The sequence below is a fragment of the Pelmatolapia mariae genome, linkage group LG2, assembly GCF_036321145.2.
Source record: "Pelmatolapia mariae isolate MD_Pm_ZW linkage group LG2, Pm_UMD_F_2, whole genome shotgun sequence".
In the NCBI taxonomy this organism is placed as follows: Eukaryota; Metazoa; Chordata; class Actinopteri; order Cichliformes; family Cichlidae; genus Pelmatolapia; species Pelmatolapia mariae.
The window spans coordinates 33,877,635-33,895,625 of record NC_086228.1 but is presented as its reverse complement, the minus strand read 5'-3'; the positions used below and the strand labels follow the sequence as shown (position 1 = coordinate 33,895,625).

Sequence of the window (17,991 nt, the reverse complement as noted above, 5' to 3'; positions counted from 1 at the left end):
TTGCTGTACACGCCGGTGTTTATTTACCAGTAAAACTCGCTGTCACACTTATCTAGTTAGTCACGGTTGCGACAGTACACCAAGTCCAACAGATCACAGCTTTCTTCTTCACGCATTTCTCTGTTGTTCTTTCATTTCCCATCACGCCTCCTCTCTCTTTCTGTCAGAGCCCCCCCATCTCTCTCCATCTGTCTCCCACTAGCTGTCTCACTGATCTGGTCTCTTACTGAAAGCTGAGTAATGTTACGGCGGGCAGGATATTACTCAATGAGCAGGGGATTGCCGCCATGTTACATTTCCCTCTGGCAGCCACCATCTACAACCGCTGCGAGCTGAAATGCTGCAGACAAACAGCGACGCAGCACCGCCGGTCACATACGAGCTCCATCTCTGCTGGTTTGGAGCGTGGGTGCATGCCTGCATTTGTGTGTGTAATAGAGAGGATCGGGAAGATAAGGAAATGCGTGTGTGTGAGTTGCCGCGCAATGCCTACCGTGCACGTGTGTGAACTCGCCCAGTGTACCGTTGGAGTTATTGAGGCTATTTTATTGCAGCTTCTCTGACCTTCTGGAGACATTTTACCAAAGGGCTCTCTCACCATTCAGAGCTTTCTGACCACAGTCTGTCTACCCATTTAAAGCAATTTTACCAAAGGCTCCTGTAGCTGTTAGGGCAGTTTTAGCAAAGGCCAGCGGGTTTCTTAGAGCTGCATTAGACGACCAAAATAGAGGACTGAAAACAAAGAGAAACTGGAACAATCAATACAAACCCCAATGAGGCATGAAGCAGCTGGCTGAAAGAAGCTGGAGGTGAGGCGCGTGCTCACATGCACGGAAACACACAGAATCCAATCACAAAGTCACACATGCACCGCCTTGCACATACAAACACACACACACACACACGTTTGGACTCATCAAGGACGAGTATTTAAGGATCATTATTTAAGCAATAATACAGTTTAAACCAATATTCAGCCTGAATTGGTCTCCATTCACACAAAAGAACACCGAGCACGATAGACTGTAGTAAGCAAGCAGACTTTGGTTCCATTAATTGCAAAGCAAAGAGAGAAATGAGAAGGATCTACAAATGTGCTGCCAGTTACACACCATTATGCATCGTTCTGTATGCCTAGAAATAAATAAATAACTGAAATGCATGGCTAAAATACAGCAAATTGTATGAATACATGTATTTGTGCTAAAAAAATAATGTTTTTACTCTTCAAAATCTGAATACATACATATTTTTTAATTAACTAATGAGTCATTAGCTCACAGCATATACGGTAAAGTGACTGTCCTGTAAATATGAGATAAATATGCTTGAAAACATCTGTCGGGACAAAAAGGATAAAGCCAACATCAGCACAGAGCACCTCTGCGTTAGCTGCTGTACTGTGATTGAGTCGCTCTGTGTGTGACAGCGTTTTTTGTGTCCAACTTAACCGCTCTCAGCCAGAACACTCCGAACAGAAAGGATTCTACTTTCCCGGCACTACTGGAAACAAGCTGTAGCAGCCAATCTTACCCACTCAGCATTGCTGAGTAGATAATTGGTTGCCAGTTGCCCTCCTTGACAGAGCCACACAATGAAGAGGATCGCCGCTGATCCCAGACAAACAGGCAACCACCTGTTCAGAAGCTTTCCTTCGGGGGAAGGTAACATTTCATTAGAGCTACGCCAACTCAGCACCTCAACGGCTTCGTCCCGACAGCCATCACCAGACTGAGCTGACCCTCTAACGTTACCTCTATACACAATCTCTGGCCTACTGCCCACCACCTGCTATCAGAACAGACTGCAAACCTCTTCATGCAAACTGCTCACTCTATTGAGGTCATTACTGCTACACACTAGTTTCTGTAAGCTAACGAATGCATTGCAATGCAGTATTTTTAAAAAGACCTCATTAGTACTGCCTCCACATTCTTGCAGTGTTTTTTCCCCCAGATTTTGTCCATATGCCGATTATTTCAGTAGCTCATGTCACTGAAGGTTCAAAATCCATGAAGCATTTTTGCACTGACTGCTTAGCACAGCATGCTGCGCAGTAGCTGGAAGACTGTGCTGTCTGATTGCATATAGGGTTCAGTTCAGATGGAATAAAAGTAGGAGATCCTCAGCAGAGTGAATCAGCACAGTTGAGCTTTTCCCATTTAGACTTGGACCATCCTTTTATTTTTGTCTTGTAGATGGATTTATTCAAAGTCTTTGCTTCTTTGTCCTTTCTATATGTGCGCTGAAAATCAGGCCATGGATCTTTCACTCTCATTCACAGCAATTACTGTTCTAATTCAACTGGAAACATATTTACATTGAGAATTTTGTTTTAGTAAAACGTAGCAATATAGTGGGGGCTTTTTTCCACAGTTTGTGACACATTTAAAAGTTCAATATTTTAGTATTTACTAGTAAAATTAAACATTTCTTAATAAGTTCACTTCTATTACCGTTCATACCAGTTAACTGTGCAACATGCAGGCCCTGTGTTTGGCTGTTGGTAGGAAGAAGAGGGCTGTGTTGTCACAACAGGAGAAAAAATCTTAGGTAAAGCAAGGAATGCTAAATATTTTCTTCACTAGCAATACCAGTTTTCATGTTTTCTCAGCTCCATACCAAAGTGAGGTCCTAGTGTTGAAAAAGAACAAAGCTACCAAGCATTGTGTCTGAGGTAGGAACTACACTATCTAAACACTTGCAAATAATATTCAACTTTCAGGAATCACAAGTGGTGTGCTGGTCAGCACCGTTACTTCACAGCAAGAAGGTTTAGGCTGAATGTATTTATGTGAGTATTTCCTGGTAAACCATCTTCCTCCCACATTCCAAAGAGATGCTTGGGGTTGGTGATCAGAAACTGGCCATAGGTGTGACTTTGAGTGGGAGTGGTGGTTTGTCTCTATGTGTTAGTCCCGATTGATGGCCTGTCCAGGCAGTACCCTGCCTCGTGTCCTGTGACAGCTGGGATAGCCACCCCTTGTGACCCCTTGTGATTCAATAAGTAGAAGAAAATGGATGGACAGGTAGGAGAAGCCTAAAGGTCCCATGCACATCTATTCAGTCTTACTTTTACATATAGTTTCTGTATATTCAGCCTAGATCTACCTCCAACTCTATACTTCTGAATAACTGTGTAATCAGTAACGATAAAAGCACACACAATGTTATTCATGCACTCTGAATGGGGCTGCATTTATTTTCGCTGTACCTTTTGTGCAATGAAAATAAAGATTCTGACTCTATTTCTGTTACGTACTTTTTCACTAGCTTTGTTACTTTTCTACATTTTAAAAACACCACAGGAACTTTTTGACCAGACATAAGGTAATTTATTAAAGCACGGCAAGTGCTCTAGCTCATATAACAGCCACTTTTAGTCTGTCACCACAGTATGTCTGGGACATTACAAAAAATCCTTTATGTAGGTTTGAAGTCACTCAAAATGTTTTTATTTGAAAAATCTAACTTTTATGCAAGGTGACAAAGAATTATACTGAACACGATGACAAGGTTGGAATAAAATAAAACCAAATAAAATAAAAATTTTGTCCTTAAAAATGTGTTTTTGTTATAAAACGAAGTCACGTGTCAGCAGATAGAACTTTGCAAATCTTTGGTATTCACCTAATGTTTCCTGAAGTGCTTCCCACGAACTGGTTTGACAGGCAGTTGGACACTTCTCACATATTACACGGTCATGCTGTCTCCCCAAACAGCTCAACAGGGTTGAGAGTTAGAGAGATTGTGCTGGCCACTCCATCACAGGCAGAGACCACCTGACTTTGTTTCTGATCAGCTCTTAGAAAGTACGGAGCCACCACTGTTTTAAAGCACAGGCTTACTGGGGCTCAAGCTGTGGGGTCTGACGATGTAAAGGGTCCAAGTGGCTTTAGGTGGGGAGAATAAAATTCACCAAGAGGAGAAAAAAAATCAACCTTGACTTTTTGCACAATGGCCAATTCTCATGCTTCTGGCATACGTCAAACTCTTTCAATGTCTGTGTCACGCTTTCATACTGCCCAAACTAATCTCATGCTAAATAAGAAAGCCTTTACGACCAAAAAAAAAAAAAAGCTGTTGTAAAATTTAACATTATTTTTTTTCTTCCAGGTCTGAACAGCAGGCTTTTTCCACATTTCTTGCCTCATTCACTTTGCTCCGCAATTTCACATCTATTACAAACTGAAATGTCCGTAAAAAAGTCATACCAGTGAGTGGTGAGAGACTCGCTGGCATGTCTAGCAAGTATAATAAAAGTGCTTCGATAAAACATTATCAAGAGCTGAAGTTGTGTTTGTTGCTTAGAGCTGTGCCCGTCTGCGGAGTTTATTTAATAGCTGCGGCGTCAGACGGCAGCAGGATCCATCCACGAGCGTCTTCAAAGCGAGAGAGTCGTGCGCATTTACATAGTGGGTACAACAGAGGTAACATCATCATTATTCACAGCTATTAATTATTCCCTACACAGAGACAGGATCAATCAGGTTCTAAAGGCAAATGAGATTGTGTTCGTTTCTACTCTGCATCATGTTCATTACTGTATGCACATTACTGTGTACGCATTAAGTGTGGTTGATGTTTTTGCAGTTGGGATGCGGTTGAGAGGTCATTGACCTGTTTACGAGGGAACTGGCTGTGACTGATAGATGTCCACAGGGCATGACACAGGGTTGGAAAATAGAGTGGTAGCCTTCTTGGTTCAACTTCTCAGTTATCTTCCAGAACACTCCCACTTAGTACCACCCAAACAACCCTAATGAGCACTACTCCAACATCTTACTTGATCCTACAAATATTCTTATTTTTAATCTCAACACCTCCCTCATATGTTCTTATATCCAACACTGGTTCTCTTTCACCCATCCTAATAGTTTCCATTCAGTGGTCAGTCCCATGTACAACATCTCTGCCTCAAAGGTAAGCATGCTGGAGTTGCCTCCTAACTGGTCATTTTGAGACTGGTGCCATTTAATGCAGCTGCCAGCTCCTATGTGCGGTTACCCCTTCTGAAACGACAGACCCTTATGTACTTGTCCTCTTGCTCACATTTCTTTTATTCATTTTAAGACCAGCTGGTGCTGTTCTGTGAAGGTAGCAGCCTAAAACGTAATGTTTTTTATGGCATTTTCCCCACGAGGTATAGCCCTCGTTTTTTTACAGAACGATTATTCTGACGAGTTTCGAAACAAAGTTGTTGTTGTTTTTCTGTTGTTTTCTTTTTTATGGCCATTTTCAGGCTATAATCAAACCCACAGAGGCTGTTGCTACACACACTCAAATAACCAAATTTATTGCTTCCTTAATCAGTGCAACAGGTTTTTGCATAATTGGGATTTTTTTGGTTTTCTAACTATAAAAAAATTACTTCTGGTAACACAATGTGCTACTGGAACACAGGAGTGATGAATGTTCATAAAAAATTATGAATGATTTATAATTAATAGTCACTTCTTTTAAATGTCTGTTACAACATTTGTACTAAATGAGTCATTTTGATACAAACAAATCTGTGTTTGTCAAACGTTTCACTTTTTGGAGTTAAACATCGATATGGATTTATGTGTTTTAAAAATATATATAACAAGCCCCACTGGTAGGTGGGTGGGGTTTGTATCAGATAGGCTGGAAACTGTAATGGAGATCTGTTTGTTTTGTAAGAAGATTTTTCTTAGTCTTCCTAGATAAGCTAGATATTAGATTATTGGTTAATGATCTCAGACATGATTTGTAATTCATTCATAGAGAGTAGATGCTCTTTGTTTGGCTCACATTAGCTCAGCAATCGTGACAGCAGTGGGTATCTGCAAAGCCAGTGTCTCTACCCTAACGTCTTCTGTCACACTGTGAAAGCAGGTGAAGCAGCTTAAAGAGTAAAAATTCTTACGCCTTGATTGTAACATCAGCTGCTACATTTTTAGGCATTGTATATAAAAACAGCAGCAGACAACACATTACACTTTTTTGACTAATTCTAGCTTTGATTTCATTTCAGTTTATGAACTATGATCTGCATATATCTACAATTTGGAGTTAATTGCTATGAACAAAGAATTAGAATAATACGAATGCAGATTTGTGTCTTTTATCTGTTTTTAAACGATTTTTGACAGGAAACAGCCAGGAAAATGATAATATTGATAAATGGAGGCTTACTGAATAATATTCAAAGCTCTTTTTTGGATGTCAGATGCATTTTGCTACATTCTCTGTCAAGATGATCCCACACTGCTTTAATACTGTTGAGGTCTGGGATCTGGGGAGGCCAATCCATCACTGATAGCGTTCCTATTCCCATTGCAATGGTCTCCAGATGGTATTGTGTGATGGATCAAAATCTGACTATAGTTTCTGTGTTCATAACTCAAACCTCAACACAACTGACTGAAATTCAGCCCCAAATAATGACACAGCCTCCACTGTGTTTTACAGATGGCTGTAGACACTCGCTGCTGTAACTCTCTCCTGACCTTTTCCATACAAATTGACAACTAAATAAAGTAAAATCTGGATTTATGACTCCATCAGACACTGATTTTCAGTCCAGTTCTTGTGTAATTTGGCTACAACAGCCTTTTCTCCCTGTTTCCCTTCCTCAAGAACAGCTTCTTCACAACAACCCTGCCACTGAGACCATTACTGATGAGGCTTCACTGAACAGTAGATGGATCAACTGAAGGGCCAGATGCATCTTTCAGCTCCTCTGTCAGGTCTTTGCTGGATTTTTTTCCCCTGTTTCTTAAGGACATGACTTTCACACACTGTTCGTTTGCTCAAGATAGCCCTTTAGGTTGGCCACGTCGTCTTTTGTCCTCCACTTGTCTGGTTTCCTCAGTTTTTTAAGGACGCACTGCACACCATGCCAAAGTTTTCATCTAATAGCTCTCTGGGAATCAACTTGTTGGTGCAAAAAAATTGTTTTATGCCTGCGACACTGTGTTATCCTGGGGGAAAAAAAGGGGATTTTATGTCAGTCTGCTCCTAACAAAGTCTATCTGTCTGTTAAATGTAGACACAGCAGTGGTTCATCCCTTGATTTAGTTTTTTATGCTTTAATGATTCGTGGGTCAGTGTTTGCATAGAATAACAAAAACAAAAAAAACAACAACATTGCTCTGAAAATGGGCAGGTAAAGAAATGAGGAGTGGCTTGAGACTTTTGCAAAGGACTGTACATCAAGTCAATTTCCTCCACTGTTTTTGTTGCATAATGTTCTCCTCAAATCACATTTGCAGTTGCCCAACTTGGAAGCCAGGGAGGTCAACAACACAGACTAGAACAAGCACTTCATTTATGATAAGCTGTAATCAGCTCGGAGCTTTGAGACAGACAGGCCTGCTAGGACGTTTAGAGGAGAAATCCACATTGAGAGTGAAGAACCTAAAAACCCTGCCTCAGTTTGAAGCTGTCAAACATACCATGTGTTATATTATACATAAAATGAAGATACTTTAAAAAATTTTTTATAAATGTATCTGTTGATTTTCTGATAGTAATTGATTTATCAGAGTGTCTAGAGTGTGAAATTGCTTGTTTTGTGCAACAGAAAAATGATTTAAATCACCAATTTATCACATTTAGGAATACGAAACCAAAACATGAATTTCATTAATCGTTACAAAAAAAAAATGTTATCAGTTCATTTTGTTGTCAACTTTAACTGAAGTGAAAAACAATTTCAGCACCGTGTACATAAACATTGGAGCTGACAACGGAGAACTGATTAATCATGAGAATTTTTCAAGCACAGCTGCCAAACATTTGCTTGTTCCAGCCTCCGAGACTGGTGTGCTACTTTGCCTTTTATTCCTGTGAGCAGAATATATTTGGAGATTTGGAAAAAGCCATTCACTGGAAGGCATCACCCTAGGCTCTGGAAAATCAAATTAAGACAATAATCTGTGGCTTTATCTTAATGGAAATAATCATTAGCTCTAATAAACACATGTTTTTTCTTTTAAGCACAGTTGGAAACTGCACTGTGTTTGACCTCTCTGATTAATATGTAACGTTTAAGGGCAGATGCTCGGATTTGCCATCAAACTGTGAAAGTAGATTTGCGCAAAGGAAAAAAAAGACATGAATGTAATAAACTTAAAGCCACTAACAAGTCATTTGGCTCTTTATGGAACCAAAAGCCCCCCCAAAGCGACACATATTGCACAGCAGAACCACAAAGACGATCATAGCTGAAAGTGCACGCTGTGTCTTTGTGCATGCATGCGTGTGTGTGTGTGTGTCTGTGGGACCAAATGTGATTTGAAGGTGATTATTTGATTGCAGGGTGCTGCTGACTTGTTCATTTCACCTGAATCAGAAGCTTCTCCCTGTTGCCATAGAGATGATTATCATTCACAAGTGAAACATCCCACCCTCTCTCATATTTGATTGAGCAACTGAGGATTGTAACCATTTAAAACAGCAAGACATTCATTAATGCAGAAAATACTCTAATTAGCTTTTTCTGACAGCATGATAAAGCAATGGTAGGTAGTTTTTTTCCTTCTTCTTCTTTTTTTTTTAACGCAGGCTTAAATGAGGCTCAAAATAGAAAAATGAGTTACGGGTAGTGTTGTCAGTAGCAATATTCTTCAAGATTACAGATGCAATCTTAATCTGTCCTCTATCTCTCCTTAAATGCCCCTTTCACTATCATAATGCCTGCCTCTCATATCTGATGGCCGTGTTGTGCTTAATAACAAGCTATGACTTGGGGAGGGAGGGGCGCGTTGGGGGATAAACAAATTAACAAAGCTATTCGCAGCCCCTGCAACACCAGGGGGTATGGGAGGAGAGGAGAGAGGGCAGTAAAGAAAGAGAGGATGGCTGCCTTAGCTAATCACAACAGGGGGCACACACCGCAATCACTTAGGCACAGCATTATCTCCGCAATCATGCATCGTCCTATTGTTGTGCTAATTGGAATTCTTAATTTGAAATACAATATTATTGCTTCATTATTTGGTGGGTTACTTTGCTTCAAATTAATAAACAAAGTCACATAACTTACACACAGAGCTTTAGAGACAATAAAGACGATGGTTTTCGAAGGGTGTCAGGAAAGGCTTCCCAGTTGTTAAGAAACCGCTGCCAGGACGGCGCTGACCGTTAAACCGCTCGTCCACTCCGCGTCCTCACAGAGCACGCGGGATCAGTTACAAGCTTAGTTACACGCGGAAGCACTGTGGAAAGCAGTGTAAAGTTTGGCCGAGAGTCATGAAAAAAAGACGAAGATTGAGCCAAAACTGACAGCTGCGTTAAAACGATTTCCACCGAGGGGAGGAACCATCTCCAACGCTCTGAAATGTTAGGCTCCAGCTTGGCACGACTGTAAAGGAATATGTCATGTTCATATCCTGCAAATAATCAGCAGTGTCTGCGGAATAAAACCGCAGAAGATATACACACAACATTTTACCTATTGCAGGATAAGGAAAAGAAAAAGTATGTGGGGCATCCATGAATCTACCTTCTTATTAATCCGCAAAAGGTTTGAAGAGCCAAAACAAATAAATGAATGAATTGGAAAAATAAAGCAAAATATGTAGTAAATGTTAGTTTTTCAAGTCAACCTACATAAAACCGGAAGAAAAGCAACAAATTGTCCACGTTGAGAAGCTGAACTGTTACTATGTTTGACATCTCGCTTGACTTCAGTTCACCTAAATGACTCATCAGTTATCCACATTGTTTCTGTTGGCTGTCAGAAATAGTTTCAGCATTTAGTGGGTGAAAAAGGTAAAAATAATTTGGCTGAGAAACATGTTCAACATGTAAAACTAATAAATAGATATAACATAAGTCTGACAACTGGACACTGGATACGGCAGGCACTGATCATAATGTGAAAAGCAAAACTAAAGACAAACATGACTGCATTTTCAAAGCAGAGTGAACTCATTTCATTCTGGATTATATTATGATAATGAGAAGAAGCGATTTGAAATCAATAAACGGGCAAAAGTCAGCATGGCGAGCATTTCGATGAAGATGAGAAAGTGCACTGGGACATTTTTTTCTTCCCCTCTTCCTGTCAGTGGCTGTTAATTAATTCATTAAAATTACTGAATCATTATGTAATGAGAGAACCTAATCATCCTGTGGCCTGTGTCTCAACCTCTCCCCCTAGACAAAGACATTAAGTCCATGACCACTTTAATCTTGCAATTTGAATGCCTTTGATTTACAGGCTAACATATCATCTGTGCTTACATCCCATACGTCTTGGTGCGGTTGCTATGGTGACGTCAACACGGAGATCAATCACTGCCAAACAGGAGCGGAGCATGACACCAATTAAAAGGTGATGTCGTCTCCGAGTCATCACTCACACTCCTCACTAATGCACTAATTACCGGGGCTGGGACATTAATGGAATAGCATGGTTCAGCCTGGGGATTAATCTGCATGGATTCGCTTGTGTATGTGTGATGTCTGTCTGTGATGTGTGTGTGCGTGTGTGTGTGTGATTAATGCAAACCCCCCGCCTTGCTCCAGCGTGACCTTGAGCACCACCACAGGAGGGAAATGAACTAGCTGGGTGGAGGGTTGGGATATCTGCACTTGGGGCAGCGGAGGGGAGCCGATGTGCTGCGGTCGAGGGCCCGGCCAAGGTTAAGGCTGAGCAGGGAGATGAAGCAATTGGAGGGGATCGATGATTAAATTTGGTATTTGACTTTGACAAACTCTGCTAATGATCTTCCAGACCACAGAGCTACTCAACAACTTTCCAGTTTTTAAGACTCTAATTACTGCAAAGATAGCTTCAGTCATAAAAACTGAACTTGATCTGCTTTCATGAGAACATTTAGATCCTTTGCACAAGGAAAATTAACAAAACTGCAGTTTAACAGCACTCCGTTACAATTAAAGGTATGACCAATAAACGCCCTGCGGTGACAATACAATTCAATTATTAACTTCACTATTTTTACACCTTCCCGTCTAAGTTGATTATTGATTTATTAAATTCTCCAACTTTTATTCCTCTCCAGAACTGAGTCTGATCCCGCATTTCCATTTAGCGTCACACAGATGCAATTACTGTTGAACTTTTATTTGGCAAACATTAATTTTCACAAGGTAGTGCAGAGTAGAGTCGCATTATTTCCTTCGTAACTAACAGAAGACTTGATGAAATGCAATCAGCCATGTTTTCGGGTGCTGAACAATAATACAATTTATGTAATTTAACTAATTTAAGATGATACTAAAATATAAAATTTTATGCAAGAAGACAAAATGTAAGAACTTTTATATTAATAGTTATTTCAAATAGGTTGTTGCTTATTGCTACTTATAGCTTAACTCTTGCTGTTGTCTAGTTTAATCTATAATAGCACACCGTATTTAATATTTCATGTGTAAGTAAGTAAGTAAATGTTATTTTTGTAGCACATTTAAAACCAAAAAGTTGCACTTTTACACTAAAACTTAAACCGAATAAACAGATTCCCAAAAAATGTATGCTAAACACATTCACAATGTTTACATGAAACAGTCCAACAGCAACCAATCAACAGTTTCCATAAGCTTGACAGAAAAGCAATGCCTTCAGCTTAGACTTAAAAACAGTCACAGTTCATGTTCATGTCTGAGGTCATTGGGGAGTTTTGATGCAACAGCATCAAAGACACAAGCTCCTTTTGAAATAAGCTTCAATCGCAGGATGATCAGGGGTGATTGAGGAGCAGACCTTAATGGTCTTGAGGGGACATATAGGCACAGTTTATATGTTAAATCTGTGAACTAGTACTTTGTGCAGCATACTAAAATGCAGGCAATAGTTCTGCAGCCGGTGTTGAGCTTATTAATTTTAGGTTATCTTGGTTTATTAGTGAAAACGATACAAAACAAAAGGGATGAAAAATAACCAAAACAAAGTGCAGTAATGACATTTACAAAGTTGTGATTAATCCGAAATAAAATGTGGGGGTTAAATAGGAAGTCTTTGCTTTTAGCGAATGAAAAATCAAATGAATTAATCATTAAAGGGGAAAAAAAATCGACAAATATGTAAACAGTAAAAAAAAGAAGAAAAGGTGCAGGCAATTAGGTGCAAAGCTTAGACAAACCTGGATTGATTAATATAATAAAATCACCAAGGGAGAAGTTTAATAAGGTTGTGCAACTTTGTGTAGCTGTGTGTATGTGTGAGTGTGTGAGAGAGACTGTGTGAAAAACATCAAATAAGTCACTGCATGTGTGGATTCCTCAAATATTAGTTTTGTGAGCTTTGGTCCAGAACAGCTAATTTACAATTTAGAATATCCTTTGGAGTGAAGACAATGCAATACTGCTTCAAAGTAAGAGCAAAAATTTCAGCAGGCCTGCTTTGATTCCATATCGATCGCCCTTTCTTTTTTTCTTTCCTTTTATTTAAGTTCCTATATTTATATTACCCTTTGAATACAGAAACATTGTGCATGCGTAAGGTTCCCTGTTAGAAGGCTACAGTTTGCTTCTGTATTTTTATTGCTTCCTTTTATGAATTAATTAGGTACTCTCTTGGCAAGTCCCACAATTTTCCAACTCCTCTAACAATCCCTTTTCAGAATGTAAATTTTCCGCTAAACTCAGAACAAATGAAGGCGAAACCCCTCGTGCTTCTCATTCATGAGACGGGCTCGGTGCGTGACGGCAACTCACCGATGACGTAAGTGAGCAGCAGGGCCAGGGTGAGAGTGAGGAGTGACGCGGACAAGGCTGTGCACTTCCAGTTGCAGCAGCGGTGAGGCTTGTTGAAGGTAAACAGTGGTCTGGTCACGCTGCTGCGCGGCAGAGGCCGAGGTGGAGGGGAGTACACGGTCCCAGAGGTCAGGGGGTATCCCTGCCCCGCCCCTGACAGCAGAGCTGATGAACCAGACCCCTGCTTGAACAGGAAGTGTCTGCAGGAGAAACATACATAAAAGGTGTTATTGCAAAATGCCGTTTACCGTTACCTTCCTCAGTTACTGTTGCTATGCTTTCTCGCTCTCTCATGTGCAATTTTCAGTTATAACAGCGGGACCTTACTACTCTAAATTCTAAATTTTTTTTGTTCATGGAAAAAATGGCTTTTAGGCCCCAGCCAGAAGCAAACAAATCATGCTTTTTATTTTTCGCCAGGAACTGCTAATTATGGCAGTTGACCTGACAGCTATTACTCATTTTAATCAACTGTAGCCAGCTAATTAAGCTAACATTGGCTCTGGTAGTTGGTTCAAAACCAGAATTTTTACTTGTTAAAAAAAAAGTTTTTTTTGACAAGTTTGGTTTTTGGGTCCTTTTTTATTAGAGGATTTTTTTTTTGCATTTGATAAAGTACAACAATTTGATAATTACTGAAAATGACACAAAATGCCAAAACTAGTGAAACCAAATGACCATTTATTTTATCGCAAATAGCTGAGAAAGATTAAGAAGCCTGGATGGATTCATACATACAGAACTAAAGGATCATCATTTCTTTTTATTTACAATGACAACATCCAACAACATCAAACAAACATACATGTTTAGTGCTCGCCTCTGTCAGTGCGCCCCAGGGCAGCTGTGGCTACAATGTAGCTTGCCATCACCAGTGTGTGAATGGGTGGATGACTGAATGTAGTGTAAAGCGCTTTGGGGTCCTTAGGGACTAAGTAAAGCGCTATACAAATACAGGCCATTTACTATTTACATGTTGTGTCTAATATGGCTGACATTACCATGTAATACCAATCTGAAAACTGTACAATTATCTTTTTGTGCTAGCTACAGGCTCATTTCAGACCATCCATCTCTTTGCATTTCTCCCACCCTCTGATTTCAAATATAATCTATTAATAAAGCTAATTTTCCAGTAAGGCTTTTTTCAGATATATATTTTTCTGTTATCAGATGAGGGAAGAAGCTAAGCCTAGATGTTACACTTCCAAACCGTTGCCAGTCCCCTGTTAAAATCCTGATCTTGTATAATTTGAAACAAGACTTGCTGATCTGTCATGTGGTCACCTATATACGCTCTGCTGCTCCTCTCTGCCATTGAATGAAGAGTGTAGTGCATTTAAAGCTACAGAAACTCAAACAGCCTGTTTTGAATGGGGTAAAGCCAGAGATCTACAGCATACTGATAGTAAAAGAAAAGAAAATCTGGATTTTTCTCAGTTGAAACTTTAAGACACATTCTGAATGAACTTGTTGAAACTATTATAACATGTAGCCTTTAAATACTGTATTTTTCACCCCAATTAGAGTACTCCACACATCACCTATTCAAGTGGAGAAAGCTTGAAAGTTCTGTTAAGCAGAGCTACGGTTAAGCTATGACTGGACCGTTGGTCTTCAAGGCGACAGGTTAAGCAAGCGGCCTATTAATTGCTGCCCTAATCTTACAAGCGAGGAGCTGTTCTGCATTCGGCACTCTGCAAAGTAACTCCTACCTCTGGGACCGCTGCTGGTGCTTTTCTAAAGCAGATTACAGTACACAGTTGGAAACAATCACAGTAACCATGCAGGCCTATCTAGGACAGTGCTACAACGCTTCACCAATTAGCACAGCGCACACATCATTTTTCTCAGGTATCCAGTATCATATTCTGATTCTATTCATGCAAATCTGTACTCGGTGGATTTCAGTCTCACACTGATGCACGCCTGACTGAAGCTCATTTAAAGAGCCCCCAAGGTGGGGGACTTTAGAAGAGACCCCCTCTCCCACTATTTTTTGAATGATGAATACAGACTCGGGTTTCACATATCACAAAGAGGACAGACTGTTCCACTTTGCCAATGCATGAACACTCAGTCCTTTTTTGAACCTGTCCCGAATAAGCACTTAGTGCTGTGCGAAAGTAATTCACCTAAACTGTTAATATCTTACATGTTTGCCTGCATTTGTGTGCCTGTAATCTAAGGAATCTGTTAAACTTCCAAGAAAAGCATCATCAAAAATTAATACAGGAACCAAATCCAAGGAAGAAGAGTAGTCTGAGGAAGTCCCTGAGCGCTAGGATTCTACTTGTAATTTATAATGTGTTCTGGAAAGCAGGCAATTTTTGTGGCAAATGTATACCACATACATTATTCAAAGTTACTGCATTATAACAAGTCAGACAACGGACAGTATTGGGACGTACTGCATGCAAGAAACAGCTATGTAATACACCTGTAACACATTATAGATAAAGTATAGGCTGACAGGCTGAAAAAGGGCATATATGACCAAGTATCTCTCTCTGGTGCAACATTATGAGCCACTACTGTAATGCAGAGCAGCACTGATATGAAAGAGAATGAAACAGCCCCGGCAGCCAAGGATCAATGACTTACCTATTCCTTTTTTGACTCATCAAAGCGACTACTTAAGTCATATGGCTGTATTCGTTAAATGACGATGAGGTTTATTCTCATTATGAAAAAGAGTGTGTTAGATTGCCGCTGACGATAGGAAACTAAGCTGCGGGGCAATTAATCTAAGTAGCATTTCATCTATATTGTGTTTGGATAATGGGGGGCGAAGGTTGGATGGTGTCAGATGAGAAGCAGGGAATAGAAATTATGCAACGTGGAAAAGTAGATCTGGGTAAAGCAATTATAAGCGATTCCAGCTTGATCTGGCCATACCGGATCCTATCAAAAAAAATGAACAAAGACTGCTGGTGGTGGGAAACAAAGGATGGCTATGAGACAGCATCAGAAGGAGAAAACAGCTATGAGTCATTGTCTTATTCTCTGCACTGTGTGTGTGTTTTTCCAAGCAAACAAAGAAAACAACAAGAAAATATCTCTGAGCTCCTGCAATTCACAGACAGCATTATTGCTCCAGATTACTGTGTGCTCTCCAGGGGTTAATATTGGCTGTTGGTGCGATATGTTGGGGGATATGTGCAGTTCGCCAGAGTGTTATTCTGTCCATGCAGTAAAAGGTGCGAGGTCACAGGCTGCCGGCAGGACACCAGTCTCTAAAGGGACCTCACAAGACAGGCCATTAAAGTGGTGCCAGACAGCAGACTGACAACATCGCTGGACTCCAGACTCTAACGCTGTCCTCATACATGGCTAAACTACATCCATCTCCTTTATCCATTTAACTGTTATCCTGCCCTGCAGGCGCATTTTACTTAAAAACAAGAAAGCTGGGGCGACAGTGGACTTCTCCATGAAGGACTTTGAATTTCAACTGAGAACTATAAGCTTTATTGAAAAGTAAAACAGGAGAACAACATATGTCTTCCAGGTGTTCGCATTCAAGAGGACATGCTGGATGTGAGTTGATGGTGACCTTGACTATTGATCTCTCAAAACACAGTCAGTTCAGCCTTGAGTACTTGGTGAGCATTTGTGCCAGACTCAAAGAAATTCTTGTGAGTACCTCCAATAGATATTGTGTTCATAACAAAGGGACAGATGGGAGGACATACGACCGGCCAAACGTCAAATCTGTGGCCACAGCTGTTGCAGCATCAAAGCAGTCAAGAAAAAGGACAAGTGGAACCCCAGTGCAAGATTTTTAATGGATTTTTCTCTAGGACTTACATTGGCCTTAGATTGCATTTTTTTTTCAAGTTCAATTAATGTTTGTATTCTCCTGTTATTGATTTATTGCCTAATTCCACATATTACTCCTTGGATGATTGCTTCTGATGTACATTTTATTATATGTAAATAACTAATATGATATTCTACTGCTTTAGATGAGTATATTTACAACCCTCAGGTATCTATCGATATAAGATAAGATAACAGATAACCTTTATTAGTCCCACACGTGGGAAATTTGTTTATTACATATACATATATTTGTGTATGTATAATACATATACATACACAAATAGGCTGTAAATAACTAATAATGTTCAGTCCACACATCGATTTTTATGGAAAATGTGTGCTGTGTCTTAATAGTTTAGCCATATTCTTTGCTAATGCTAACTGAGCTGTTAGCATTAGCAAAGAATATGGCTAATGCTAAATTTGTAGCTAATTAGCTAAGTACTTAATAGAATAAGGCAGGAATATGGCTTAACTATTAAGAGAAAACCAAATTTGTAAACCTAACTTGATAATTTAATTTATTACATTGTATAACTACATAAAGAAAATACTTGAAATGCCCAACATATTCCAGAAGACAGTTTTACATATCGTTTTTTTTCTCCACATTGCAAAGCTATGACATCACAACAAGTGATTGGTTAGTTGCAAAGTTAATCCTCACCAACATGGGAAAAACAGCGGGATAACATATATATTAAATAGTACACACGTGTCACACAAACACATGTCAATAAATTGTATTTATATATTGTTTTTTATATTTATATTGTCAGTAAACTTATGTTATTTATGTTTTGTGTGCAGCATGTGAGGGAGCATTGCCTCAGTCATCTTAAACCCATGTCTGTTTTGTGTTTCTCTCTCTGTATGTCTCCAACGCGGCCCAGTGCCTGACAGATGACATCCATCCTTCACTGTCTGCCTCCTTTCCTTTCTCATCCAGCATCTGCTGAAGGCTGTGAGCTAGATTGAGGACACAGGAGACTGCGCACAGAGCAGCTACACACCTACGGGTCAATGGCAGTTCAACTCTGAAAGGCCAGAGATAAACCCGAGAAACACACAGCCACACAAATAGAGAGAGACACATAGCTCGGCTCAAAGAATGGCGCGCAAGACAAACATGCACAAAAAAGATGTCAAATACAGCATTTTCACACTTTCGAGGCCAACACACGGGTCGAGAAGACCACGGCGCTTTTATTGCTCCGCCGAAGGTGGATTAGAGCGAAAGGGATCAGAATCCGGCTGAAGAAATTGCATTTGTCAACGCAAGTGGAACTCTATTCTTCTTGTGCGGTGCTTTTAAAATGCTTCACTGTTCTTCCTGGCTCCCCCGCCTTTGATCTTCTCAGACAATATCTAGGGGCGACGCCCAGGAAGCTCTGAATTCATATCAGAGGGCAGATTTCCCCCGAGACAGGAAGAAAATGAGAGTTCCCGCTCTCCAGGAGGTCGGAGTCTAGGCCC

General features: G+C 40.1%; 1 protein-coding gene across 1 annotated transcript in view; it reads right to left on the bottom strand.

Annotated features, from left to right (window-relative positions):
* The window catches only part of tenm1 (teneurin transmembrane protein 1), a 189,024-nt gene that overhangs the window by 110,502 nt on the left and 60,531 nt on the right, over window positions 1–17,991 (bottom strand). Inside the window, exon 5 of the mRNA XM_063499046.1 lies at window positions 12,652–12,890. Within this exon, the coding sequence (XP_063355116.1) occupies window positions 12,652–12,890 (239 nt within the window). The remainder of the gene's footprint in view (window positions 1–12,651; window positions 12,891–17,991) is intronic.